At 52.5% G+C, this 25,244-nt stretch overlaps 15 protein-coding genes across 15 annotated transcripts; 8 read left to right on the forward strand and 7 right to left on the reverse strand.

Moving 5' to 3' along the window:
• Nucleotides 1-172: 172 nt before the first annotated feature.
• On the reverse strand, nt 173-1,297 carry J4E88_009554 (uncharacterized protein; the record flags this gene model as incomplete). The annotated part of the gene is made up of 1 exon (XM_049403153.1): nt 173-1,297. One exon carries the CDS (start codon nt 1,295-1,297, stop codon nt 173-175), a length of 1,125 nt encoding a protein of 374 aa, XP_049250927.1.
• A 267-nt stretch (nt 1,298-1,564) lies between these two features.
• Nucleotides 1,565-2,425, reverse strand: J4E88_009555 (uncharacterized protein; the record flags this gene model as incomplete). The annotated part of the gene is made up of 1 exon (XM_049403154.1): nt 1,565-2,425. The coding sequence occupies one exon, from the start codon at nt 2,423-2,425 to the stop codon at nt 1,565-1,567; it is 861 nt and encodes a 286-aa protein (XP_049250928.1).
• A 207-nt stretch (nt 2,426-2,632) lies between these two features.
• J4E88_009556 (uncharacterized protein) lies at nt 2,633-4,294 on the reverse strand (the record flags this gene model as incomplete). The annotated part of the gene is made up of 1 exon (XM_049403155.1): nt 2,633-4,294. The coding sequence occupies one exon, from the start codon at nt 4,292-4,294 to the stop codon at nt 2,633-2,635; it is 1,662 nt and encodes a 553-aa protein (XP_049250929.1).
• Nucleotides 4,295-5,145: 851 nt separating this feature from the next.
• J4E88_009557 (uncharacterized protein) lies at nt 5,146-5,913 on the forward strand (the record flags this gene model as incomplete). The annotated part of the gene is made up of 1 exon (XM_049403156.1): nt 5,146-5,913. One exon carries the CDS (start codon nt 5,146-5,148, stop codon nt 5,911-5,913), a length of 768 nt encoding a protein of 255 aa, XP_049250930.1.
• Nucleotides 5,914-5,983: 70 nt separating this feature from the next.
• Nucleotides 5,984-7,405, reverse strand: J4E88_009558 (uncharacterized protein; the record flags this gene model as incomplete). The annotated part of the gene is made up of 1 exon (XM_049403157.1): nt 5,984-7,405. One exon carries the CDS (start codon nt 7,403-7,405, stop codon nt 5,984-5,986), a length of 1,422 nt encoding a protein of 473 aa, XP_049250931.1.
• Nucleotides 7,406-8,781: 1,376 nt separating this feature from the next.
• Nucleotides 8,782-9,768, forward strand: J4E88_009559 (uncharacterized protein; the record flags this gene model as incomplete). The annotated part of the gene is made up of 4 exons (XM_049403158.1): nt 8,782-9,169; nt 9,218-9,426; nt 9,481-9,633; nt 9,682-9,768. 4 exons carry the CDS (start codon nt 8,782-8,784, stop codon nt 9,766-9,768), a joined length of 837 nt encoding a protein of 278 aa, XP_049250932.1.
• Nucleotides 9,769-10,136: 368 nt separating this feature from the next.
• Nucleotides 10,137-10,629, forward strand: J4E88_009560 (uncharacterized protein; the record flags this gene model as incomplete). Its single annotated transcript, XM_049403159.1, has 2 exons — nt 10,137-10,531; nt 10,578-10,629. 2 exons carry the CDS (start codon nt 10,137-10,139, stop codon nt 10,627-10,629), a joined length of 447 nt encoding a protein of 148 aa, XP_049250933.1.
• Nucleotides 10,630-11,026: 397 nt separating this feature from the next.
• J4E88_009561 (uncharacterized protein) lies at nt 11,027-11,595 on the forward strand (the record flags this gene model as incomplete). Its single annotated transcript, XM_049403160.1, has 2 exons — nt 11,027-11,035; nt 11,104-11,595. 2 exons carry the CDS (start codon nt 11,027-11,029, stop codon nt 11,593-11,595), a joined length of 501 nt encoding a protein of 166 aa, XP_049250934.1.
• A 403-nt stretch (nt 11,596-11,998) lies between these two features.
• On the forward strand, nt 11,999-13,258 carry J4E88_009562 (uncharacterized protein; the record flags this gene model as incomplete). The annotated part of the gene is made up of 1 exon (XM_049403161.1): nt 11,999-13,258. One exon carries the CDS (start codon nt 11,999-12,001, stop codon nt 13,256-13,258), a length of 1,260 nt encoding a protein of 419 aa, XP_049250935.1.
• A 999-nt stretch (nt 13,259-14,257) lies between these two features.
• J4E88_009563 (uncharacterized protein) lies at nt 14,258-14,835 on the reverse strand (the record flags this gene model as incomplete). The annotated part of the gene is made up of 2 exons (XM_049403162.1): nt 14,258-14,673; nt 14,733-14,835. The coding sequence occupies 2 exons, from the start codon at nt 14,833-14,835 to the stop codon at nt 14,258-14,260; spliced, it is 519 nt and encodes a 172-aa protein (XP_049250936.1).
• A 481-nt stretch (nt 14,836-15,316) lies between these two features.
• Nucleotides 15,317-16,135, forward strand: J4E88_009564 (uncharacterized protein; the record flags this gene model as incomplete). The annotated part of the gene is made up of 1 exon (XM_049403163.1): nt 15,317-16,135. One exon carries the CDS (start codon nt 15,317-15,319, stop codon nt 16,133-16,135), a length of 819 nt encoding a protein of 272 aa, XP_049250937.1.
• Nucleotides 16,136-16,588: 453 nt separating this feature from the next.
• On the reverse strand, nt 16,589-18,423 carry J4E88_009565 (uncharacterized protein; the record flags this gene model as incomplete). Its single annotated transcript, XM_049403164.1, has 5 exons — nt 16,589-16,719; nt 16,773-17,596; nt 17,643-17,904; nt 17,960-18,169; nt 18,219-18,423. 5 exons carry the CDS (start codon nt 18,421-18,423, stop codon nt 16,589-16,591), a joined length of 1,632 nt encoding a protein of 543 aa, XP_049250938.1.
• Nucleotides 18,424-20,185: 1,762 nt separating this feature from the next.
• J4E88_009566 (uncharacterized protein) lies at nt 20,186-20,746 on the reverse strand (the record flags this gene model as incomplete). The annotated part of the gene is made up of 3 exons (XM_049403165.1): nt 20,186-20,282; nt 20,330-20,612; nt 20,665-20,746. 3 exons carry the CDS (start codon nt 20,744-20,746, stop codon nt 20,186-20,188), a joined length of 462 nt encoding a protein of 153 aa, XP_049250939.1.
• A 1,137-nt stretch (nt 20,747-21,883) lies between these two features.
• Nucleotides 21,884-23,530, forward strand: J4E88_009567 (uncharacterized protein; the record flags this gene model as incomplete). Its single annotated transcript, XM_049403166.1, has 1 exon — nt 21,884-23,530. The coding sequence occupies one exon, from the start codon at nt 21,884-21,886 to the stop codon at nt 23,528-23,530; it is 1,647 nt and encodes a 548-aa protein (XP_049250940.1).
• Nucleotides 23,531-24,114: 584 nt separating this feature from the next.
• Nucleotides 24,115-25,035, forward strand: J4E88_009568 (uncharacterized protein; the record flags this gene model as incomplete). Its single annotated transcript, XM_049403167.1, has 1 exon — nt 24,115-25,035. One exon carries the CDS (start codon nt 24,115-24,117, stop codon nt 25,033-25,035), a length of 921 nt encoding a protein of 306 aa, XP_049250941.1.
• Nucleotides 25,036-25,244: the final 209 nt, after the last annotated feature.

Consider the following 25,244-nt stretch of genomic DNA (forward strand, 5'->3'; position numbering starts at 1 on the left):
TGATAGGTACATGTAGTCTCCGAATCATCTCAGCTTACACTGAGTCGAGAAGTATCCCAGCCAGATAACACCTCGTTAGGCCCATGGTTGAGCAGCTGACATAGCATCTCGTTGCATTGCAGGCTTACACGTGACGCACTATGCGAGGTCACCGAGGTCACCTTGCGCCTTCTTACTTCGCCAACCTTTTGCCCAGCTCAAACCCCATGGCCATGCCACCCCGATTCTCCAACTCCGACTTCTTCTCTTGCAACTTCTCCCAATCGGAGTCTGTCCTCTCCTCTTCTAAAGCCTCCCTCTTGTAGCGTGCTTGAAACTTCTGCGCTTCTAGCTCTTCCTTCCTTTTCGCCATGATCTCAGGTACAGCTTGACGAGCCACCTCCGCTTCTTTGTTTCGCTTCTCAATTGAGGCCTGAATAGCGATAAAGTCAGCGGCTATGTCGGGCTCTGCCATGTCATCCTTTATGCACAGAGCGCATGCTTGCGCAATGTCGGCATACTCCTGTTCCTCTTCGTCAGCAAGTCCGTCTAGGGCGAGAGATATGGTGGCTTCTTCTTCGGCGAGTGTTTCGATAACCTGAGAATGCTTAGCGGTCTCGGAAGAGTGAGTAACAATGTCCTTGAGAATGCTGATGTACTCATCGACGACTGAGACATCTCCAGGCATGGCAGAGGTAGCGATGAGGTCTTTGGTGGCCTTGATCGTGAGGTTGTCTTCTGTAGCTACGACGATGTTAGAGTTTGTGTCGGAGTCAGAGTCAGAGTCAGAGTCAGAGCCTGAAGATCCGCTTTCGATGACGATGGGCCTGTGCCTACGGCGACCGAGAGCGAAGACGGTAGAGAGGGGGGTGGCTGTACTTTTTCCCTTTTTACGGCTTGGTAGGCGCACGTTGGCTGATGGCGTCGAAGGCGGACTCAGCATAACAGTGTCTGCATCTTGCTGTCCATCAGACTCCGGCTCGAACAATGGACTCTGCTCTCGCTCTCCCGACATATCTTTCATTCCTGACTTCTTGTTACTACCCGTCTTATCCATGGTCGCTCTCTTGCGCTTCGCGACCGTCTTGCTCGGAGTCGCAGGCGGTGGAAGACGTGGGTCGACCTGAGAGAACATGCCATACCTGCCGTTCGTTTCCGCGCTAGGTCGATCGGGATTCATGGCTGCGTAGTGTTCACGGAATCTGTTGGCCTTGGGATCGATCTTGGCTGGCGGGCTGTTGTCCTCGGATGCCTGGCTTGATGAGTCGCTGGTATCCATCACGCGGGTCTTTTGGGCTCGTCTCCGCAGATCCGACATGACGGTGTTCAGTGTTAGGGAGCGTATGTAGGAGGTGGGAGAAGGGAGTGTCATTGAGTGAAGGGTACTAGATATTTATATAATTGAGTGGATGGGCCCAGCGCATTTGTGGTGACTGCGAGTCGAGGTGACCTCGAATTATTATTGTTTCTGCAGAGGCAATATATAAATACAACCCCCAAAGGGCTGACTATATCGCGAGATGAATGGAGTCTGCGTCACCGTGAGAAGCGTTTGCTCCACCATCCTTGCCTTCCAAGGTTACGCCTACGCCACTACCCTCCTGAACGCTACCCACCCACCCACTGTCACAACCTCCGTTTTTCCGAAACATTTACGCCGGGCGTGGTGACCTGTAGAGGCCGTGTCTGGCCTTTTGTCACATTTGGGTGCTGCCCGTTTGCGCTTCTTGCTTTTCGCTTCGTTTGCGTCCGGAACGGGTAGGTCCAGAGGATGTTGCGGTACTTCTCGAATAAGTTTACGTGGTCCAGCATCTAGGTCTAGACCTGGAGCTACAGGGCAACTAATCTGCTTAGAAGGTGTAGCTAGGTCGGCCTTGGGTACGTTGGCATCTTTGGGTAGTAGTAGAGGAAGAAGAGTGCGAAGAGTTGTCGATTCGTGCGACGGTGCTGCGGTGACCGAAGCGGGCTTTTCCTCTTTCTTGCGTCGCTTTGGGGCCTGCTTGACCGCTTTCCTTGTTTTCTTGATGGTGTCAGTAGAAGTAACACTAGGCGCGGCAACAGGCGGTGTGTTCACGTCTCTTATGGGTGTTTGCTCGAGTCGAGGTGCGACTGCCGTTGACAAGTTCAGAGTATGTGGTAGTTTTGCAGGTGAAGAAGCCCTACATGAACCACAATGCGCTGTCGTCTTCTGCGAGGGTTGGGCATAAGGCTCTCCAGTCACTTCAGGTCGGTTTTCAGTAGGGCACGCTACTGGCCTGACCGCGGAGTCGAGAGGCAGGCAATCTTGGGTGACTCGCGACGCCACTTGACATACTGGAGGGCTCGCCGTCTGCTGCGACGCAGCGGTCTTGCTTTGAGAGTGCAGGGAAGCGCTCTTTGAAACCCATGTAGACTTCAGCAGCCGCTGCGGCGGTGTGTTCGGGTTGAGGAGTTGATTCAGGTTCATGGCGACTGATATTCGAGCTGAATGTGCAATAGGCGAGCGGGTTGTTAAGAAGAATACCCCGCAAGGATGGAAGATAATTCGTATCAAGAATGTATGGGGCTGCATTCAAGCGCCTATATAACGGAATTCGCATAACTAACCAGAGTTCTCGTTATTCTGAGAGCTCAACCATGGTTCGCACACGTGACCGCCCATCACACGCTCTTATTAGTCACTCTCCACATCGAGCGTCCTCCGCCTCTTGAACATGTTCCTCACCTCAGCCCTGCGTTCTTCGATCTCGTCTCTCTTCTTCTCCAACTCTGCACGCTCTCGTTTCCATTTCTCCTGGAAAGCCTCGAAGCGCGCATCCATAACCTCCAATTCGTGATCAACATTGTTGAGGTCCTTCGTCAGAGCATTTTGCTGCATGACTAGCCTGGTGAGGGCGTCGAACTCTTCGTCTTCGGCTGAGCGCTTGGAGTTGCGCGGCGGGGCTGTGGGTGTTGCATCTGCTTCAGGGCTGGCAGATTTGGGAACCGAGGTTGTCGGCAGCGGCTTCTGCGTTGATGTTGCATGAGGGATTGTACGACGTGCGATTGAAGGGGCCGACTTACGCGCAACGCTCTGCGGGAAGCGAGGCGCTTTAGGCGTGGGTTCATTGGCCAGCGTCGACTGGGTGTTCTGCTTCTCTGGGGTGTAGGAGCTTTCGCTACTCTCATCTGCTATACTGTCATCCATTGGTACGGTACCCGATGATTTGAAGGCGCTAGGGCCCATCTGATCAGAGATGTACTCCAGTGCGCAGCGGAGACGCTCGGGGTAGGCCTTGGTTTCGTGTAAAACGCAGTCCGTAGCAATTCCAGCTGCGATGAAATACCACTTGACCATAAGCGTTAACCTGGCTTTGTCAGGTGGGTCGCTTGGACCGGTACTTCTGGGGTAAGTTTTGCTGAAAGGGTGCAAGATGCGCTGCTTCCCTGTAGCTTCGGCGGACATTGACGCGTAGGTACCACGAGCGCTTTCCAGGTAAAATCGGATCTCATGGAAACCCCGCTGCGCTATTCGTACCATGTAGGCATAGATTCTGTGCTCTGTCTTCGCATGGGTTCCGACGAATAATTTTTTCGGTTGGGCTTCTAGGATGTACGTCTGATCCAAGAATTCCATGTCATGAGCATCGGGAATATTCTCCAAGAGTCGCAACGCGCCGCGCTCAGCAAGGTATGACCATAGTAGTTGCAAATCCGGATTTCCGTCCCAGCTCATACCATGTGGGGTATCGTATGTGACGTTGCTCTCAGGTGCGTTTACCAAGCCATTTCGGTTGGCAGGCAGCAATCCATTCGGGCTTTCCATGTCTTCCGGCTCTGAGCTTTCCTCCACGGTCTCGCCTGTTTCTCGGGGGTGCTTATAGGTCCCATGGCTTCCATCGGTATTCCCGTAGACCTTTCTCAGCACAGACGATAACCGCCGACTAAAGTCATCGTTCCACGCGTCGATTTTGCTTATATGACCTTGCAAAAGGAAGTAGTAACGTATAATCATGCTAAGCATTCGCTTCTTGGTCTTCGTTCCATCTGTGAAGTATTTGAACGGAACGATGAGAGGCTTCGTCATGGCTTCATCTCCGGTGATTGATGGCAGCGTCGAGGTCGCGCGGTCATCGCCAATGGATCTGAGGCAGTAGCGAACCTCCCAACCACCGCCGGATGGCAGCAGATAAGTCAGCACGTTGCGGTTGCCTACGTTTCCGATCAACAGACTTGGGGATTCCGCCTCATCCAGTGCATTTTCAATCCAGGTCAGGGAATCCGCTGATGGCAGTGCATCCATGCAGGAGTCGGCGCCGGCCTTGGCCATTAGCTTTCGAATTGTCTGGAGGGACATTTTCCGGTTTTTGTGGAAGGTGATAAGTCGCCGAGGATAGCCGTCTGTGTCGCGTTCCAGCGCATCCGATGTCTGGTCAATTGTTTGTCAAGGATCACGGGCCTTGTTGCCAGCAAGTCGCGCGATGATGTTGGCGCGTCTGAGCTACAACGCGTCGCCGGAGGCTCGACCCCCTGCACTCAAGATATATGACAAAGCATGCGGAGAAGTCTGGTGCATACTACTCTGGACTACAGCAAGATATATCGCAATGGACGGGGTATTGATGATAAGGCTAAGAAGATGCAGGTCGCAGGAGCGTTGCTTGTTCCGGGAAGGATCAGGCGGTCCACTGCCGCTAGCGTGAACACGTGCACGTGCACTGGAGTACTCGCGTGCGACACCTTCTATGGCATTCTTGAATGACGTCCTATCTAGTGGTTGTGTATTTACGCGTTTATTGCGAAAGTATATGAGGCTTAGGCAGTTGAATTATTATTTCTATTAGCTTTTGGCTATTGAGATAGATATGTATACAATTTAAATCTGAAATCTCCCATCGAACAGCACACATAGCCGAGAGTGAGCCGTCTATGGCGATACTACCACTGATTCAAAAAGCTCTCTATCGGCTCGCAGTTCGATACCCCTAAAGTGCGGTCTTATGGAGATACTTCCACTAGGTTTACCTTTTTGCTCTTTTTTGCTCCCCAGAATGCGCTTTCACCTTCACTTTTTAGACCAAATGCGGCAATGATGTCACACTGCAAACGCAACTCACCGTGACTTCGAATTGAGATTTACTAGCTCTATTGTTTTTGACCTTTGATCTCAGCTTCTGCCATCCTTTTACCAACTACATACCCTCCGCGATGGCCGCAAACGCGAAAACACAGCCCCCGGGCGCCTACATCTACGACGAAATTGTCAAGATTGCGGAGCAAAGCTTCCCTGACGCCTACAACGCGCTCCTCGATGTCGACGACATGCCCTGGGAGCGGCCTGACTACGACCGTGTCGGCTTCTCCTCGCACTCCCTCTTCCTCGGTTACATTGTCGTCGACGACATCACCCACAAAGTCTCGGCATACATGACAAGCGAGGGCAACATTCAGCTCTTCCGCCGCAGCATCAGTCTCTCGCGACGCGATAACCAGCGCCTCGCCCTGACAAGCATTTGGGCGCATCTGCAAGAGAATGTCGAGCGCCCGGGTCTGCATAATTTGAAGGCACTGTGCGGATTCTACTTCGTCGCCGCCGGGTATGCAGACGTGGTGAATGCGAAGAAGGGGTGGTTCCAAGATCTGGAAATGGCTTCGAGGAAAGTTGGTCTGGGCCTTGGGGTCCTGGGTGATGAGCCTGTGGTTTCGGGACTGGGTGAGGAGGTGGAGAGGAACGTCGGAAAGGCCTTGAGTTCGCACGATGGCGACGTCGAAGACAACGTGGGTTCTGGAGACGAGACGGACGTCACAGTGGGCGCGGTGATGAGGGGCCTGGGTGCTGGGGTCGATGAAGTCAAGGTTGCACACATCCTGCAACGGCTCCTGATCGTAGTCAAGACCAGGCAGGAGAGCTGGGGTGAGCGGATTGAGGCGGAACTGAAGCGGGCTTGGCCAAACTACAAGAAGCACTGGAGATAGGAACACAGCCGGGCTGAGATTTGAGAGATAAGAATACCGCTAGAACGCTAAAAACGACGAGACTACGGAGCTACTGCTGTTGCTCCTTGCACCTTTGCTGCTTGGTCCATTTACTGAACTTGTCCTTCTTCCATCCGCTTTTCCAGGTGAGTGTGACCCTTTCTCCATCGATGTTTAACTTTTGTGGCTCCTTATGTGTCCCAAAGCGTATACTGCTGCTAAGGTGACACTTAGTCGGCGGGTTCTCGTTCCAATTCCTCTGATTAACCGAGGAGTAGGACCACTGGACGCAGTATTTGCTATTGTCACAGGACTCTTGGCATGCCTCTGGCGACGCTTCTCCGTTCCCAGCGCGATCCGCATCCTGATGCTCGCCGCCTTGGAAGAGGATGTTCCATCGGTTGTTCGAGGATTCGGAGGATAAGTTGTCCCAGTCATTGCGTGTGTAGTTCAAATCTTCCGGGGTCATGAAGCGATACCATAGATCTGCAAAGCGCAGGGTGGGCTGGTCCGAGGGTCGGTCCTTCTCTAATCTGAGCAGATCACTGCCGATGTCCGGTGTAATGTGGTGCATCAGCAGGATAGGCTCACACCATATGGCAGGCGAAAAAGGCACAGTGCTTGGGTCGAAGCCGGAGATGCTAGGCCAGACTGTGGTAAAGGTGATTTTCACCTCAGCCTGCAGTGCGCTGGCGACGAGATCAAACGCTGTCGTGTGGTCCGCGATCTGCTCCCGCCAGTTCTGGATAAAGTCTTTGCGCTTCTTGAACAGCTCCAGCATCACTCCTCGCGAGAGGATGAACGACGTGCCTCCGGCGGCAAAGGGATCGGGGACGCGCGCCGTCGCTGGGGCAGGTGGGTTGCCAAAGAAGTGCTTCGCGTCTGGGTCGTGTTGACTGAGCCAATCGAGTAGGTTTGGCCTGTTGACGTACGTCTCATCGCCGGCGAAGACATACCAGCTGCGGTCTGGCCTGTACTCCCACGCAGACGCCATTGTCTCCAGTATCTTGTACTTGTCCAGGATCTCCATCTCCCTCTTCTCTTCTTCTGGGTCCTCCTTCTTCAACTTGGCCAGGGGTATGCTCCTCCGCGCATAGTCGACCTGAGCGCGGTATCGCTCCAGCTGCTTCGTCTTCTGTATAAAGTCGGATTTGTAACGCCAGATGACGTCGAAGACGGGCCATCTTCCGATCTGGGTTTGCAGGTCCGAAAACAGCAGAAGCGTGCCGTGGTCTTGTTCGTTGGTGTTGAGGATGAGAGGCGTGACTTTGTTGTAGACGTCGTTTGCGGTCGTGGTGACGGCGACGACGAGCTGGTCATGGTCGACCTGGTGCGGGCCGAGGTTGGACTCTTGCTGGGGGCGCTTGCTCGGCGGGAGCTCTTCGTCGTCGTAGGTGCGCGGCCAGCCCTTGACCCAGAAGAAGGCATATATGAGGATGACGCTGAAGACGAGGCGGGCCGGGCGCGGCATGTGCTTCCGGTAGGACGACATGGTCGCTAGCGTTTGCTGTGTGGCATCTGTCGGATTAGTAGCTAAAGAAGAGTACAGAGATCAAGATCGCAGATGGCCACAACGTGTTTCACCCCATCGCAATGGCCCGATCAATGTTTGAGAAAAAGCGCGTTGCGAACGGCCGCCCGCATTCAGGGGAGCCTAGGCCCGACCGAGACGCGTGGAACAGGCCTGGTGTGGCGCGGCCTCGTATTGCTGAGGGACACGCGTCGCGGGGGCATCAGCGTAGCATGGCTTTGACACCAATACCTACAGCATCGACAACATATTCACATTCCAAGACGCGAACTACATAGTACAACGGCGAGAGACGCCGCATGAGGCGTTCCTGCCTTCTTGGCGATGCATCGGAGGAACAGCCGGCAATCTCCGACGGTCACCAGATCGCCGCTACAGCACCCTGCGTCTTCGATCCCTCTCTTCTTCGTCACTTTCCATCAGCTCCGGTAATCAGTATAGCTTCAGCAGCCCGAACTGGCGATGAATCCGTGGTCACGACGCATATATGGTACGCTCGCAGCAGCTGTCCCGTATATCCGATAACACCGAAGCAAGCGCGTCCCCCTCACCTAGATCTATTCGGTGGTCTCTATACAGTGAACGATGAGAAATCTTGCGGAGTCTTGACGGAACCAAAGAGCCTAGCAGTGATGACTTTGAGATGCGATGTAACAAGTGGTGATCATATGCGAGGAACGGACGCTGATCTCACAGTCACCCACCTCGAGAAACCGAGCCATCAAGCGAACTACGTCCGCCTGTGTCAACACGATTCATTAGGAAAGGCGATTGTCAACGTGATCATGAAATCACTCAATAGGTGCGGCCGCGCGACTAGTTGCTGTTTTCCGCGGCAGGCATACAGCATCTGATTGCTGTGGATGTGTCACTGTTTACTCGACGCATCCACTTCAGTGTAGCAAACTGCGAGCCAATCTCTAAGGTGGTTATAAACCCTCGAATCAGGCTTTTTTCTTGTAGGCCGTATAGATATGCTAAAACGGAGTTAAGTACTCCATCATTCATTGACCTCCCTGCGATTTCACTGCCTTGGACTAGAGACTGTGGCAGGTCAGACTACTAGGGCCATACCTGATGAGGCATCAGCTTGTAAGTACTCCAGTCACCCTTCCAGCACATGTACATTCATTAACGCGGTTATCAGCTGCCTTCGATCTAACATGGCGTGACACAGCGATTGTTTGCGCGCATTGCCCGTCTGCGGATTGAGATATCGCGCCACGCAAGAAATCATAGCTGCCAATGTCACGCTCTCCTCTATATATCGACCTCTCGAAACCGTTCAACTATATTTTCAACCCGGGCCGTCTACCAGTCTTCCAGGTTCAGTCAAGATGTCAAACCAGAACTCGGAGTCGACAGATTGCGCAGATGAGCGCCCAGCATGGCAGGAGGAAGGGTTCAGTTCCCATCAAGAATGGCAAGACTGGCGAAACGAATATCTGGCAACCGATAATGCCTACCATACCCAGGCGGAGGACCCATCCCCTGATGACAGCGATGAGGATGAGGGCTTCGACGAGGAGTTCGTTAGCGAGCAAGACTCAGAGGATGAAGACGACGACGACGAGGAATCAAAAAGCGGTGAGCCTGGAAAACACGTCGAGCCCGAAGACGACAGCAGCCCCGACGATCGTTCCGAGGCTGCAGACAACGGCGAGCCTGGAGTAGACGATACTTCAAATGTCGACGACACTGTGCTCACTTCTATTTACGGCTTCGGTAAGTAATAATGAAATTTTGCCAGACGCAATCTAACGCAGTAGGTAGCGCACGACAAGAACAAAGACTATGCCCTCGTTGAGCAGTCAGCCCGTGGAGCTCTCAACGCTATAACCATAGCTCTTCAAGACATCATCAACAGGAGTCAGGCACAACAAGGTAACCCACAGAGTCTTGCGAAAGAGATCGAGAGCGCCTTTGCCACGACTTTGCCTACGTATTTGAGCGTTCAGGCAGTGCTCCAAGGTGGACACCAAGTCAGTATTTTCTTCCATATGGGTATAAGAGCATCCAGCTGACTGAATTCAAAGGGTGTTGGGCGGCCACCTCCCCTCAGCGCCGATTCTTCGCAGCGTAATCAATCATTGATCGGAACCTCTGCCGCCGTGTCTGTTCCACCCTCCCCGCCTCCGCCGCCACCGTCAAGGACCAGCGGTCTCGTATCCTCTGCCCCGCAAAGAAATGTACGTTGCATCTCTTAATTTTATCCGCGCGGCGCTAACATTGTATAGGAAGTCAGCGCTTCGCAAGGAGACGAAGACGTCAACAGCGACAATGAGGAGGAAGTTGAAGAGATAACAACACCACATCCCGACTAGAGCGACTCGGGCCCATATAACTAGACAAGTTGATTGATGTAAGAGGTATGGCGATGGAAGCGCCAGGTGTAGCTCGCTGAAGACAGATGTGCGTAATGAAGAGGTTCATACTGAGTCAAGCTTGAGCCCCCAAGACAGATCGGGGTTGCGATATTAATACACAGTGTACGGGTGTCGCGGTTCCTTCGTAAGTGCATGGCTGTGAACGAGGGTCTGCGTGTAGGCCTGATTTGGACAAGCACCTTTCACCGGCAGAGAGATTTTCGTCACCGTTCACTTGACTTTCTCATACATCGTTAGGTCTCTCGCAATCTCCGCGCTCTGTAACCTTTTCAACCCCAACGCCGCCAGAACCTCTTCAACATCACATGTCTCGGGCCACAGCGGCTACTGATGCTGACATCAATGTCACAGGTCTAGGTCAAGGCCCCGTGGCACTTCCAATCCGAGCGCCTTCGCTCGCCGTTTCGTCTCCGCTTTCGCCTGCTCAGGCAAATCCCATCAAACACTACGGCAGGGATGCGAAAACCTTCAAAGCCGCCGACCTCCGCTTCGATGACGGCTCGTTCAATAAGCCTGGCACAAAGGCCTATTACAAGAGCTTTGGGTTCCGCGAGAAGACCAAAAGCACCAGCGATCAGAAGATGACCGGAGAGAGGAACGAGAAGCAGTCACTCGTCATGATCTTCAGCAGAAATGCTGTCAGGCGATCTGCTCTGACGGGGTCTGTCGCAAACAGAGCTCGGAAGCTGAGCAGGAGGCAGTAGGTGTGCTCTTCGGGTAAAGGAGCAAGTCTAACATATCCACAGGAAGTTCATGCGCGAGGTCAACAATGACGAGAAGTTCTTCAAGTGGGACTGAGTGCCTGCAAAGGAGGCGAAGGACGGGCAAGAGACAACGAGTCCGACTTCCGCTCTGGGAACGAGGCCTGACGTCATGAAAGAGCTGAGAAGTGGCTATCGGGCGGCGAGTGTCGTTGTCTGTTCTTGCCCTGTTCTGCAGCGATGGTTGAACATTAGAACCGTCACTGCTCTCATGCTCATATCCTAGTACTGCGCGTTTGTTTTCCAGTCACGTTCGTCAAGAATCGCACGCGATCACATAGTAGTATCACTCATTCTCTAGACCCTATAAAGTCTTGTTGCCTAGCTGTGTGTCATTACTTCCGCCTACTAACACCCTTCTCTTTCTCTTCCACTCCTAAGCTTGCTTTGCTATACTACATCCCTAATGCCTCCTAAAGCGTACAGCGTCCCACATGATTCAGGTGGTCGCCGTACTCCGCCAAATCCCCCACCGACCAGGAAAACCGGCCTCTCTATGAGCGACTTCCAGTATCAAGGTTCTCTAGAAGACGACCCTGTTACCACCATAGCCCGTGGTCTCCGCGAGAAACGACTGCGATTCACCAAAAAGATACCGAACGATCACGACAGCAATATCTGCTCACCAAGAGACCGCCGCAGTGCCCTTTCCGTATTCGACGAAGCCATCGAAAAGATCTGCGAAGACAACCGCCTGGAAGTAACTACCGAGGCCGACTACAAGATCAGGGTGATCTTGGGGATCACCAAAGCGCAACCTTCTTCTTCTGTGTTCCAGAATAAGCAACAACTCTCGCCCATAGACCCCCAGTATGCAGAGCCTCGCATCGAATGGCACGACGATCCATACAGCTATCACTCGACTTGGAGATTACAGCATTGGCGCAAAGACGGATGGCCCGACTCGTTTCCTGAGAGGGCTATTCAGAAAGAGCGAACTATGCAAGGGGAGCCGAGGTCTTGGAAAGATCAAGACTGGGCTGAGCCTGGAGGACTTAGTTGAGAGCCGGTGATCGTGGCGGGGGTGATCGCGGTTGAGGATTTCGAGCAGCATAGGTGCTCTTCCAGGACCTCCACTTGCTGAGGAATTATCTAGGTAAACAGGCCCCATGTGACAAATAGATGAAAATCCAACATCGTGTTGAAATACATTCGCAGAATCTTGTATCCACATTCCGACAATGCGTTCAATTTCTAGCAAGCGTTAAAGTGACTGAGCTTATACTGTGCAGCTAACGTATCCTCTCAAGCTATTTCACACCCATTGTTGCCCTAGGGGTTAGCACTGTGCAATTACAGAGTAGATACGCATGTGAATGAATCCCAATACCATTCATCCTGAAAAGTCCAGAGTTTATGTCCTAACCTCTTGTTCCTCAGTAAGAACTCACAACTACCAACCAAACATGCCCCGTCTAAAAGAAGGTACTTCGCTATGGCGAGCTATAAAGGAAAGGGCAAATAACCAGACCGAACCAGGCCATCCGGCTTCGAGATCGATAACAGGGGTGGCTCCTGCGGGAGAAAGTGTCGCTTTACCCGAACGACAGGATGCCAATTCTTCGAATACTTCTACATCCAATGTTACACGGCGTGTAACAAGTTCCGAGAGCCATATTGGCGGAGATCCTAGATGGGTCCGCCGTAGTACACGCAATGTGAACGAGTTCTCTACTGACCGAGTCCCAACTGAAGAGGAACAACTGCAAGCTGCTCTGGCTGAGTCTCTGGTACAAGAGTCTGCAAGACCCGCGGAGAATCACCATGTAAAGCAGACACGGAAGAGGCCCTCAAAGTCCAGGGGTCGCCTGACTTCGCAGAAAGCGCAGGAAGCATTACCTCGACTCCCTGGACAACACACTGCTCTGAAGCTGCCAAAATTAAGAATCACAAACGACAGGATATTGGTTGTAAGGGAAGTAGACAGCCTAGCGCAATCGCTGGATACTGACGAACCATTGGATGCTTTCGATCTTGAGCAAGCTAAGGACCTCAAACGTCAACAACAACTCCTCTCTCTATCCATGCTCGAACGACAGGAAGGCTACATACGTCCTGCTCAAGGTGAGCAAGAAAGCGCTATGCGCAGCACACTTGCTCATGATGTGGATAACGATGACTTCACTGCTGCATTCATCCTAAGGGAGATGGCAAACAGTGACATCACCGCTGATCCTGTGAGTATGGATTTTGTCCAGAGACTCATGAATCCATCCACTTCTGGAACAACTTTGGAGTCGACTAACTCGGCTAAGGAAGAGAACCCGGGCGAGAGTCCACCCCTTCGTCGTTCGACACGAAAGAAGTCTGCTGCTACTCCCAGAGCTGGGAACTCTTCCTCAAAGGCCATCGAATCTGAGCAACCGGCACCTGAGCCCTTGAAACTGGATGAGGGCGAAGGTTTTATGCCATCCGCGGCAAGCGACTTCAAGTTTAAGTACGACAGCCCTTCCGGACTTCAAGCTAAAGAACTTGACGCACTTCTGAAGCCTCCGAGTCGTCCTAAGGCCTTTCCGGCTGATCTTGCTGGTGAGAAGACTTTCGGCCATAAGAGCTACAAAGGTTTTGGTAGTAGGCCGAAGGAGAATGCTGCAAACGATAGGGTCAGAGAAATGGAACTCGAACATGCGCGAACACAGCAAGACGTAGAGATGGCTATGGAGTAAGAGGATATGTGGAGCGAGTTTTGGGGTGTTGATGAATGGGAAGAGTAGCCCTTTCTCGGAGACAAGAAGATGCCCAAATCCTGCTAAGGAAATTATGTGTGCACATACCTTCTTGAACCTAGTAAGCAGTCACTCAATTCACGCACTGCAAATTAGGCGGCCATCCACTACAAATAACCGTTCGTTAATTTTTCATTCACACTGCTTTGATTAATCTGCCTAGCCGTAGGGAAAATATAGGCCGTCGTAAGCCGAGACAGACTCTGTAATATACTCTCATGAACAGCCATATTCTCTCTACCACTTTGACTCGACCAGCCTTTAATGAACCATATAACTACTTCATCCAATCTACAAAGCTGGTGGGATGTCGGATAATCCACCAAATACTCCCACTGTCACAATCTCAAATCGCTCTCAGCAAGACACCGCTGCTACTACCAGGCCTCATCAAAGTTTAAGTCACATGGAATGGGTTGATCACCGCATTGGTAGGCCTGATCGAACAGGCGAACGTCATACCGAGCAAGAGCAAGAGGTAGCGAGGACCATGCTAACATTGAGACGACTGGTTTTGTTCTCTACGAAGGCTCATGCAACAGACATCCCCCTCAATATGAGCGGGCCTGTTATAATCCATGACAGCGACGGTGAGCGGACGATCACTGCAAGACCAACCCCGGATACGACATCAGCGCCCCATGCTATAACATCTGCGAGTATTGCTATGAAGTCAGTACCAGGCAGCAATGTTAGTACGACGAATGTTCCTGCCACTGAGGATGTAACTATTCCAGCTGTGCGGAAGATCACACTGGAAGAGTACATGAGGTTGAGAAAAGCGAGGAAAGATAGGGAAGCACATGAGAATGCTTGACCTCGGACAGTGAGGTAAGTCCGGGTATGGTGTAGGACTACGTAGTGTACTTATCATCTACACAGCTCGGGTATCCTGATCCTGAGGCCGACATGTAGTCGCCAACGCCATCCACCAGCGTACTATGCACCACCCTTAGCCAGAGCGGCTGCCTTACGCTCGCGCTTCTCACGACGGATGCGGGCCGTGCGACGAGTCTTCGTCTCCCCGGCAATTATCCTGCTTCTCCGTGGTGTTGCGGAAAGAGGCGCGGAGGGTACAGGGGAGTTGGCGACGTAGTCGCTCGCCCACTTCGACAGCATCGGACCTGGCATGGTCGGAGGCAAGCCCTTGACGAGGATGGGGCTGCCATCCGCCAATGCCCTGACCCTCTTGTCCATGAACCCGTTCAGGCGGTCGTACAGACGGGATGCTGCGACCCCAGCCCACCACCACCCAACTGTGTTCACCGACAGCTCGTGCTGCAGGTCCCACATGTCCTGGTTTAGACCGCGGAACAGCAGGTCGAAGTCGCTTCGGTCCTTCTCGGTGGACTCGCCTGGAACTTGATGTTAGTGTGCGGACAAGGCAAATGTCGAATACTCAGAGAATACGCACCGTACAACACCGCGAAGGTGGTCTCAATCTCGTTCTCAGGCAGGAACGTCTGCCCTCCGCAGAGGCGGAATTGCTCGTGAAGTTGGGATGCTAGATCCATCATGATGAGATTGGATCGGCGAGGCGAGAGTCTGAAGATGATCAGATTAGTATGTGAGCGTCAAAATTTTGAGAAATTTTGAGGCAGGCGTGAGGTTGTTGTGGAGTTCGCTTGACGACGCGCAATTTGCAAAGGTAGAGTACGCTCTTTTCACCTGGGCACGTCCCCATGATAACCGCAAGTTTCGTTTGCATTCTGTGCGGCTCGGTCTAAGCTCATCGCTACATCGTTTCGATACGTATCTTCCCATCAGTACTATATAGAATGAACCGTCATACTGCTAGTTGATTGCGACATTCAGGCACGCTACGTACTGAACTTGGATGAGCTCATTGTTCACTGTATATGCGGCTTTGACAACCTTGGAAGTCTTGCACGCAGCAAACATGTTGACCTTACCCTCATACATAACTTTGTTTCTCCTTACACTGATTATCCCCATAACCTTCTTGAAGAGGTGCAAGATCTACGCAAGTTTGTTCAGATGGCGACCTTCACCCAGCCTACTCCACCGATTGACTTTAGACGAGACATAGAAGCTTTCAATCTTTACCACAAGAATTGCACTACCAAACCGATCAAAGAGACCGTTGCGCACCTCCTCTACGCTCTGGAGAATACAGAACCCATTGTAGACCGCACCGATGCTGTTTACACAACATTCCGTGATGCGATGGTGGGCTGGAAGACAAGGATCGATAAGAAGCACGACGCCGATGCGAATCGATGGTACTTTCACAGAATGAGGATAGAGTTCAGAGCAGTAGAACACGTGCTCTACGGTACTACCAGCGACTCGGATAGTGACGGTGAAGGCGATACGAACGACGAGAATGCCGAAGATGAGGACCAAGACGATGAGAGCCCTGAAGATGCCGGATCTGAAGTGGACTCAGAAAAAGACGATTTTGATGTAGCCCAGTCTGCAAGTTCGACTGATACCAACGCAGATATTTCGACGCGCATCGACGAAGCGAGGGACAACACTGTAGCTGAGAAAACCCCGGACATGCCTTCACCCAAGACCAAAACGAAGCCGTCCGCACGAACTACGCGTTTCAGCCAACGGCTCAAAGATCTCGACGCTCTCAGAGCACAAGAGGAAGAGAATATGCACCACAGCCCAAGGCGAGGGAAAGGCAAAGAGTTCAAAGGCGGACCTGTCGACCCAGAGAAAGCGCATCTAGACATCGGTGAAAGAGAGCTAGCTGATGATGACGAAGATGCTGTACTCGCCGAGCTGGAGAGTAACGTACGAGCCGGGACCGAGGAGGATACGGAAGACGATGAAATTGACGTGTGAAATAATAGGGTGAAGAGGACGGTGAGAATCATGCCATGTCCGGAACAAATGACATGAGCAAACAAAGGACAATGAAAAAGGTGAACATAGGGGACGATGAAGTCCAAGGTTGAGATGGCGGGTGGCGTGTGCTGGACGAGCTTAGTGTGGCGCGGCGAATCGAAATTCCGTGGCGTCAAGACCTGAGTTCCGCCACCAACCTTGGAATGCTTGTCGCAACCATAGCGCTACCTACATCAGTTTTTATCATCCTGGTTCTTTTATTACTATTAGATTGACGCGCATTTTCTGAAAAGCGTGATATATAAAAAAGTAAGGGACATCAACATTAAGCAATCGGCATAATCGTGGACGCGAAACTTGTTTAGATTCACCGAAGCAACAATAGCTTCGGGCGCGTACTCTATGTAGCGAAGAGTGATGGACAGCGACAGACTATTGACAAGACACGGGTTAAGCAGTGCGCTCGATGGTAGTAGTCTCCATCTTGCCGTGCTCGGTAACCGTTCCGTCGTCGTGACCGTGGTTGACGGTCTTCTCGACAGCCCTGACCGCCTCGTCGGCAAACTCCTTGTCTTCGAACACTGCGAAAAAGTTAGTGGTAGCTCGATACAAGTCGTCTTCGTCATGTACTTACAGAACGCGAGCTCCTCGAGCGTGCGGTTGTATGTCTCAGGGTACATGAGGTAGACGAAGCAGAACTCGAATGTGATCCATCCGCAGTAAATGGCAAAGTACTTCCATTGAATCGCGTCAAGAGCGATAGGATTGACGTAGACGGAGAAGAATCCGGCGAGCTTGCCGAACATTTGCTCGACACCGATACCCATGGTACGCTGGGCGTAGGGGAAGAGTTCGACGAGGTAGGTGTATGTGAGCGAGTTGTTACCGATGTTGTAGCAGGGCGAGTATGCGAAGAAAAAGACGAGCGAGGCGATTTGCGCAGCCTGGTTCTTGGTGCCGTTGGCATCGGCGACTTGGAGACGCTGGAAAGCGATGGTCATGGCCATGAAGACCATAGTCATGGATCCAGCGGAAAGCATGAACATCCAGCGACGGCGGAATCGAGTGACGACGAGAGCGATAGTGACACCGTTGATCAAACTCCAGCATTGGTTGGCGATGTTGATGCGCGTCTTGGCGTACTTGGTGGTGTATCCCATCATCTTGAATAGAAGATTCTGGTAGTACGAGATCAAAGTGTTTCCGCTCATCTGGGTGAAGAGACCGAGGAAGCAAGAGATGAAGACACGGCGTCGCATACCAGGTGTACGAACCATGTCCATCCACGAGCGGCTTGAGTTCTCCATCTCGAGTTTGATTGTGGATCGGATCTGGGCCATCTCGGCTTGTACGAGGATGGAGTTGGCGTCGCCTTCGGCATGGTATTTTGTCAAAACGGCGAAAGCTTCATCGTCGCGATCACGGCTGACAAGCCAACGTGGGCTCTCAGGTAGCAGGCTAGTAAAGTCAGTGTGGAACTCTAAACTCGTTCGAAGGAACGTACAAAACAGTGCAAATCTGGAGGATGGACGGGCAGATCTGCAGCAGAGATGGTGCTCGCCAGCCCCAGTTTCCTACCATCTCCGTTGTCTTGATTGAGATGGCAGCGGCAAGGATGGATCCGATGAAGTAAGATGCGTTGAAGAGCGAGGTCATGAATGGGCGTTCCTTGGGGTAAGCCAGCTCTCCGATCAGGGAAGAACCGGAGACGATGGCGAAGAGGATACCGAAACCAAGCAGCATACGTGCGATGATGTACATCCCAACTGATGATGCGTTAGATACGCCGCCACTGTGTATGTGGATGGGTTGTGTACGTACTGTGCTGAGCAAAACCTTGCAACAAAGCGCCGATAACCATAATGACGGAACCAACGAAGATAGACATGCGTCTACCGTACTTTTGGCTCAACCAGGGTGCGACCGGAACTGCAAGAATGGAACCGAGCTGGTAGCATGAGGACATGAAACCGATGATTTTGGGTTCGATGCTGGCTTCGCCATCTGAGTCCTTGTAACCTTCTCCGAAATCTGAGAGTGTCAGCCTTGTAGATCTAAAGCTGCAACATTCTTGACTTACATGTGTTGAATGGAACGGAGAACTGAAGTGTGCCGATGAGCTGAGAGTCGAAACCAGAGGTAATCTCAACACCCATGCAGCAGCAGAAGAGCCAGATGTACATGATGCGCAGATTCGGTTTCTTCCACCATCGCACCTTGTCCTGCTCCACCATGCGGGTGATGATGGGGTCGGAAGTACCATCCTGAGCTTTGAGGAGACCCATGATGCCGGTGTTGGAAGCGCTGGAGGCTGCTGGTGCTCGAGCAGATTGGGGTTTACCCTTTATAATACGGCGTGGCCCCAGGGCGGTCCACTACCCCGGCTCTTTACCCCAGATGCTCCGTAGCCTACCTAGGCTAAGGCGGAGAACACGACCGTAATACCGAACTTGCATCTTATATTGGGTAAGCGTCGCGGCGCGTTGGCTGCATACCTTGGCAGCCGGTTAAATTGGGCTTGTTCCTCCAATTATCGGGTGTTAATCATCCCGAACAAAGCTCAGAAGAGCCCGAACGAACGCCTTGCTGCTTGCAAGTGCATTTTTCGAGCCTGTGTTTAACCTGTTGGCTGGTACGTGACCTGCTCTCGTGTTGCACTTCGAAGTTGCAGTGGCACTTTTAGCGAGGCAGCGCCTAGTCGTGCTCTCCCGACGGCACGGACAGGAAATGTTGACCCGACACCGTGGATCTTGTCCTATGGCGAATTAACGGTCAATCTCGCAAGGCACGAACATATTTGGGGTCCAACTACAAATTGATGGGACGTGTGATGATTTGCTTGTCAGATCACGCCCTGGAGAGAACAGTAGTATTGCCAGGACTTGAAAATCATGTCCAGTCCCATGATACAAGCATCCAGCTTCGGCTCATGATGATCCAGAGGCGCACGCACTAAGCGCGAATATCAGGAGGATTAAGCGGTAGCGATGGCTTGAACGCGGCAAATGCTCGTGTCGTAGCTACCGAAGCGACAGGCGGGGGTTGATGCACGAGTATCACGCCCTGGGACAGCGTCGGGGCGTCAGCATGGCAATCAAATTCGTATAGAGTCCACAACCAACTAGACCAAGCCCGTAGCTTGATGTTCTTGAAGCAATATGTCCGTGTGCGGGTCCATCATCGACGGGAAGCGCGTGGGATTGCTCCGAACATGCACGCGAGACAGATAGAGTGAGTGGGCCAGCCACCGAGTCCTTCCCGGGGTAGGTTAGCCCCAATGCATGGTAATCCTGATTCCTGGTGGGCGCTTCATCAATGTCCAACAGCACTCAGGAAGAGTCGGATGTACCGCATCCCAGCCAAGCGGTACTTAAGGTAAGAGATCTCCACAAGGCATTCCCTCTTGTTGCTGAGCATGAACGGCATCCACGGTACGCGCTTCAACAATCGGTCAGACTTCCCGGAAACTTGGCGAGTGGTAGTCGTAAATGCGGCGTTGGCCAAGGGCCTACGACCAGCGCTGGCTTCGTTGCTGATTCGCATGGATGCGTGTAGGAGGGAATGATGACTCGCGTCGGGTAGCGCACCGCTTGGTTGCAGCCGACGCGTCTTTGGGAGAGGCAGCAAAAAAGTAAAACAGCTTAAGTGAGGTGAGATGAGAATATCTGGAGTTGACAAAGTTCTGCAGTAAGCGTCGACTGCTCCAAGCAGGGTCGATGATCTCCAGGTTGGTGGCCGCCGGCGTCGCTAAAGGTGGGGCGCTGTCAGTCGCGATTGCCGCAGGGCCGTCGTGGCAATCATCACCCAAAACTGTAGCTGACATCTGCAACTAGTAGATCAAAGTCAAGAATCTCATTATTTGGGACGCTTTAAGAGCATGTATCATAAACGTGGTATCGGGGGTTCGGACGCACCATGACACGAACGCCACGCTGGACATTACATTCTAACCGCGTGTACAAGAGTAAGATTAGGAAAGATATGGGTATCATGAGTTATAAGACCAACAGCTGGTCTGGACCGTATCGCGCGACAGAGAATCGTCGTTTAGACGCCGGCCATGTTCGGCGCAGGAGCGGTGTCATTCCTGGGGGAGCTGCGGATGTGCAGCGCCGCAAGCACGGTCGAAGCAACAAAGGCAACCCTGTGGTATGTCAGTACACATTCGCGGGTGAAAATTAGGTTGCATACCAGTTGAAAGCAGAGAAGACGATCGCAGCGACTCCGCAGCTGTAGAAAGTGCCTTGGCGGCCAGCCCACCAGTTGTTGCCCCATCGAGTGGCTACTGCAACGAAAGCGGCGAACCAGAAGATCATGGTAATGAACTCAACTCCGCCAATGGCAAACTTGTGGGCTGCAGCGGGGAAGCGAGCTGGTGCAAGGACGAGATATGCGACAGCCAGGAGGGTCCAGATGGATGTGAAGAGCATGAAGGCGACGCTCGCCGGCACCCAGGTGACGTAGGCATCGACAACTGAAGACATGTTAGTAACGCTACGGCATCGGGCGGTCTGTGTGCAACATACTGTAGGCTGTAAGACCCAGCACGATGATGCTGAAGACGACTTGTACGCCGCGCAGGCCTAGGACAAGAGCGGGTGCGACCATTTTGATGGTAGATAGGCGCTACGGCTACGCGATGGATGGCTGCAGGGGCTACGGGCGGGTAGGCAGATTGTGGCTGCAGATGTCTTCGCTACCGAAAGTCGATGGTATTTGTTGTTTGCAGCAGTTGGGTGTAGAGAGGCTCGATAAGGCCTGCAACACAGCGGCGGCCTGGTTCTTTATGCCTCCGCACAGGCTGGCAGGCGATGATGCTGCCACGACCTTGTCCCTTCTTGATTTCCCTGAAACCGACGTCACTCGCAGTGGCGCATGATCAGGGAGCCACATGTCGCGTCCATGATTGGTCAGTCGCCGCGATCCCAGCTCTTAGTGCCGCTGGCGATGCGACGTGTTGCACAACCTTCTCGCATCTTCTCCTCTTTGTCCTGGCCTTGTCCCCCGCACGACAATCAATCTTCGCGTTCCTTCATCTCAAAATAATCTGTAACTTGACAGCTTTATTTTCGGACGCGTCGAGCGTCTTGTTTCAACACAAAGGTCCCACGCTCGGTGTTTGGGCAGCGTCGTCAAACATATGTGGCGGTGCACGGTTTCATTTTCCACAGCCTGCGACGTGACGCGGCCAAGGGTATGCCGGCAACACGGCAGATGCAGCCCAGCGCCGCATCACGTATACACCGCCTACTAGACTGCTGGCTTTGTAGTTCTTCAACATTTGCAGTGCGCTGCGAGATGCACAAAAGTGCATTCCATGGCCCAACTCTGATTAATTCACCAAACCGATGCAACGAACCGGGTCAATGTCCGCCAACGAACGTACAGCGGCACATCATCACGGAGTCTTGAGGCTATGTGAAGCGTCAGCCTCTATCGAATCATGTTCGCTGACATATAGTGGCATGAGGATACCTAGCGCAACCAACATCGCCGCGGCCCGTGATGCAACAGGTCGTCTAGCTCTAGCAACAGTTTCGCTGTTGCATTGTTGCTACAACATGCCGCGAGGATATGGTCGAAGAGTTCTTGTGCCGTGCACCAGTACCCTGTGACGAGTACAATGAAGCGATATGGTGTTCGCCTGCATTTACAATGCGCGACCAGTTGGACTAAAGGGCTCATCCCTGGATTGACCTAGAATTTCCGACCAAAAGCCTCCGCTTGGGTACGAGCAGTGTAGAGATGTCTGACCAGGACTCAGCACCGCCGACTTCGCCTTTCATCCCCAATGACTCCGAGGAGAAAATCGCCATGGCTTCGCGTCACGATAGCATGCTCTCTGAGCAAGGCCTGGAAGTCGCAGAACTGAGAGCGAGAGTCGCCGAACTTGAAAGTTCTTCGGCTCTGGCTACGAACATGCGTAACGAAGTTTCTCACGAACTCCAATTCTACAAGAACGAAGTAGCAAAGAAGAAAGATGAGATCTATGACATGACCAGTGCGTCCAATAAACAGTCAAGAGACTTCAAAGCCCTCGAGGTTAAGATAGCCAAATTGCGAGAAGACAGTGAGCAGAAGCTTCGCGAGATGGAAAAAGAAGTTGTTCGTGGGAAAATAACGGAGAAGCGTACCAAGGAGGACCAAGAAGCAACGCACGTCATCGCTCAGCTACAAACCGAACTCGGTGCCAAGGATACTAGGATTGACCAACTGGAAGCTCGATTATCTAACCTCAAGCCTCCTCCTGAGAACGCGTATCACGGCGCCCAGACTAGGCTAGCCAACCGCCGCCCAACAGATATGCATCACGAGCACGGCTGTGAGGAGCACCAAAAGCTTATATCCCAGCAGCTTGTGGATGCTCAAGAACTACTGGCCGCCGCCGAAGCAGAAGCAGAAGGATTTCGTCATCTTGCGAAGGCTAATGCAGATCTGACTGATGGCCAGGCTACGGATTTGGAATGTATCCGGGAACTGAGAGATGAGAATGAGCGACGCCACAACGAAGTTAATCATCTCAAAGAAGTCATTGGCAGTTTACGCGCCGAACAGCATTTTGCTTCTAGCAAATTCCATGATATCGATCTCGACGACACGGCGACCCAATCTCTTTCCTTTGGTCCTTTGACAAATGTCTGCATTACTCCCACCGCTCCTGAAGACAACAAAGCCGAGCTGCGTGCCCTAGAGCTGGAAGTTGAAGGCTTGACCTCAGAAAACCATAGCCTTTCGCTGGAGTGTACCGAGTTGGAGTCGAAGCTCGTGTCTGTCATATCCACACTGAAGGCTCTGAATCAGGAACAAGAAACAAGGAACAAATGTACACTGACTCTCTCCGACCTACAAAACGTTTCGACCTCTCCACGCACGCCAATTGTCGCAAACAAGTCCGTAATCAACCCTGACATGCTAGCTGGACTGGAGGATCTCGGTAAGTCCATCAACAACCTCAGCGACCCACCATTCAAGATGACCACTTCTGCTGCTAACACGCGAGCTACACCCGATCTACCCAACGTGGCCTTGACAATCAACATCAAACCAAGCAACAAGCGCAACTACTCTTTGTTCCAGCGCGTCAAAAGCGCCATGTCTTCGACTTCCAAAGTCGACATCAAAGGGCCCAAAGAGATTGCCAACCAATTTGTAGCCCTCATGGAGGATGTCGAGAAGGACCATGCAGAAAAGACCAAGCGTGTTGTCGAGCTAGACAAGGCCGTTCATCAGTATCGGGCGCATGCTGAAGCTCTGGAAGCACAGATCCGTAATCAAGCCAAGTGCTTGGATCCTGCGCATCGCACGTTGGGTGATGAGCTCGCTGCCAAAAACGAGCAGTTTGCTATGCAGGAACAGCTTTTGGCTACATTTCGGCACAGCAATGTAGCATAGGCATAGCCTTCTTCATCAAGTCGCCTCGATTCACTGAATAGATCAATAATCAACTTTTAGTTCGTGAACATGCTGCTCTCAAATATTCAAGTATGGGTGACGAAATGCTGAACTGCTCGACGTGCCGCCACGGAACCTTGGAAGTCGCCCGTATCGCCCAATTCACCAGGATCGTTCAACTTTCCCGAGACACGCTGCAAGCCCGTGAAAGCTCACCGCAATCTACAGGGCTACGTCTTTTCAAGATCTACCTGATTTGGACACTGCTCGGCCAGCTACCGGATATGACGTCGTTAGTGCAGGGATCCGTGCGCGCCCACGCATCTTCGACGCGATCCATGGATACCTAGGTAGCTTCCACGTTGTCTATCGTCACACGCGCATCACGAAGATGCTTGCTTTCAACCCCGCGCGAAGTCGCGTCTATACAACCTCTGCGTTTCTCCTCGTATATGTAGACGACATCACATGACTGTGGCCGTGGCAGCGTCGCGTGTTGCTGCCATAGGTCATCCGACTGGAGCCTGTTCTCCCTGACGACAGCCTACATCTCGCGAACAATGGCATCCTCATCCCCATTTACCATGGAACAGATTCAGTGCGCCCGCTTTTACTTCGAGTGGAAGGGCCATCCTATCGACGACCTAGCCACTTTCCGCAACATTACGCTTGCAGAACGGCCGGACAAACCGATCGTATATTTGGCGGGGGATTCGTCTCTTGACAACAAGCACTGGGTTGACAAGACTAGCCCTATCGTTCCAACCCACCTGCCAGGCATCTACGATAAAGCATTCAAGCACCATTGTGTTCCGAAGCCAGATGTCGCGTTCTGGATGAACAACCTGCTCGAGCATCGTGCGACTTGTATTAACACGGCTGTAGAAGAATCCATGCTTCGAGATCGAGACGACGTACTCCTACCGCACGACGAGTTCATTCGCGATAATATTCGTTCGAACGACGTCTTGATCGTCAGCGTTGGCGCCAACGACATTGCGCTACGCCCGAACCCTTCCACGATACGACATATGTTACAGCTCGCCTGGCTGACGCAACGCAAAAACCTAGAGAACGGGACCGCAAGCGCACTGCAGTACTTCAAGCACATGTTCGGTACTAAGACCCAAGACTACATCGCTCGCCTCACCGCCAAAACCAAGCCTCGCGCCGTCATCGTCTGCATGATATACTTCCCACTCGAGTCGGGTCTAGGGCAGACCAGTTGGGCTGATGCGCAGCTCAAGGCGCTAGGATACAACTCGTACCCGGGGCAGCTGCAAGCCGCCATTGGAGCGATATACGAGATGGCGACGAAAACGATACGGATTAAGGGTACGGAGATAGTGCCTTGCGCCCTGTATGAGGTACTCGATGGCCAGCTGGCCGATGACTATACAGCGAGGGTTGAGCCAAACGAAGCGGGCGGAAAGAAGATGGCTGTCAGATTTGTTGAACTATTGGACGAGATTCTGGAGATCTCGGACATACCGGGGACTGCTTGAGGCATATGTGCACCGCTCCTCATTTGGCAAAGGTTATGGTGCTTCTGCTGGACCCCTGGGTCAACGAATTTGGAACCCGCAATCGCGATCGGCAACTTCTTTCAGAATTGCAAGATGGTTGCATTCCTTACCTCTTTGTTCAGACAGCGTCTTTGTGAACCTTTCGCCTTTATCTCTTGCGCTGTGCCTTTGTTCCACGCGAACTCGAT

This window comes from Alternaria novae-zelandiae (genome assembly GCF_023758075.1).
Source record: "Alternaria novae-zelandiae strain BMP 2774 chromosome Unknown scaffold_25, whole genome shotgun sequence".
NCBI lineage: Eukaryota > Fungi > Ascomycota > Dothideomycetes > Pleosporales > Pleosporaceae > Alternaria > Alternaria novae-zelandiae.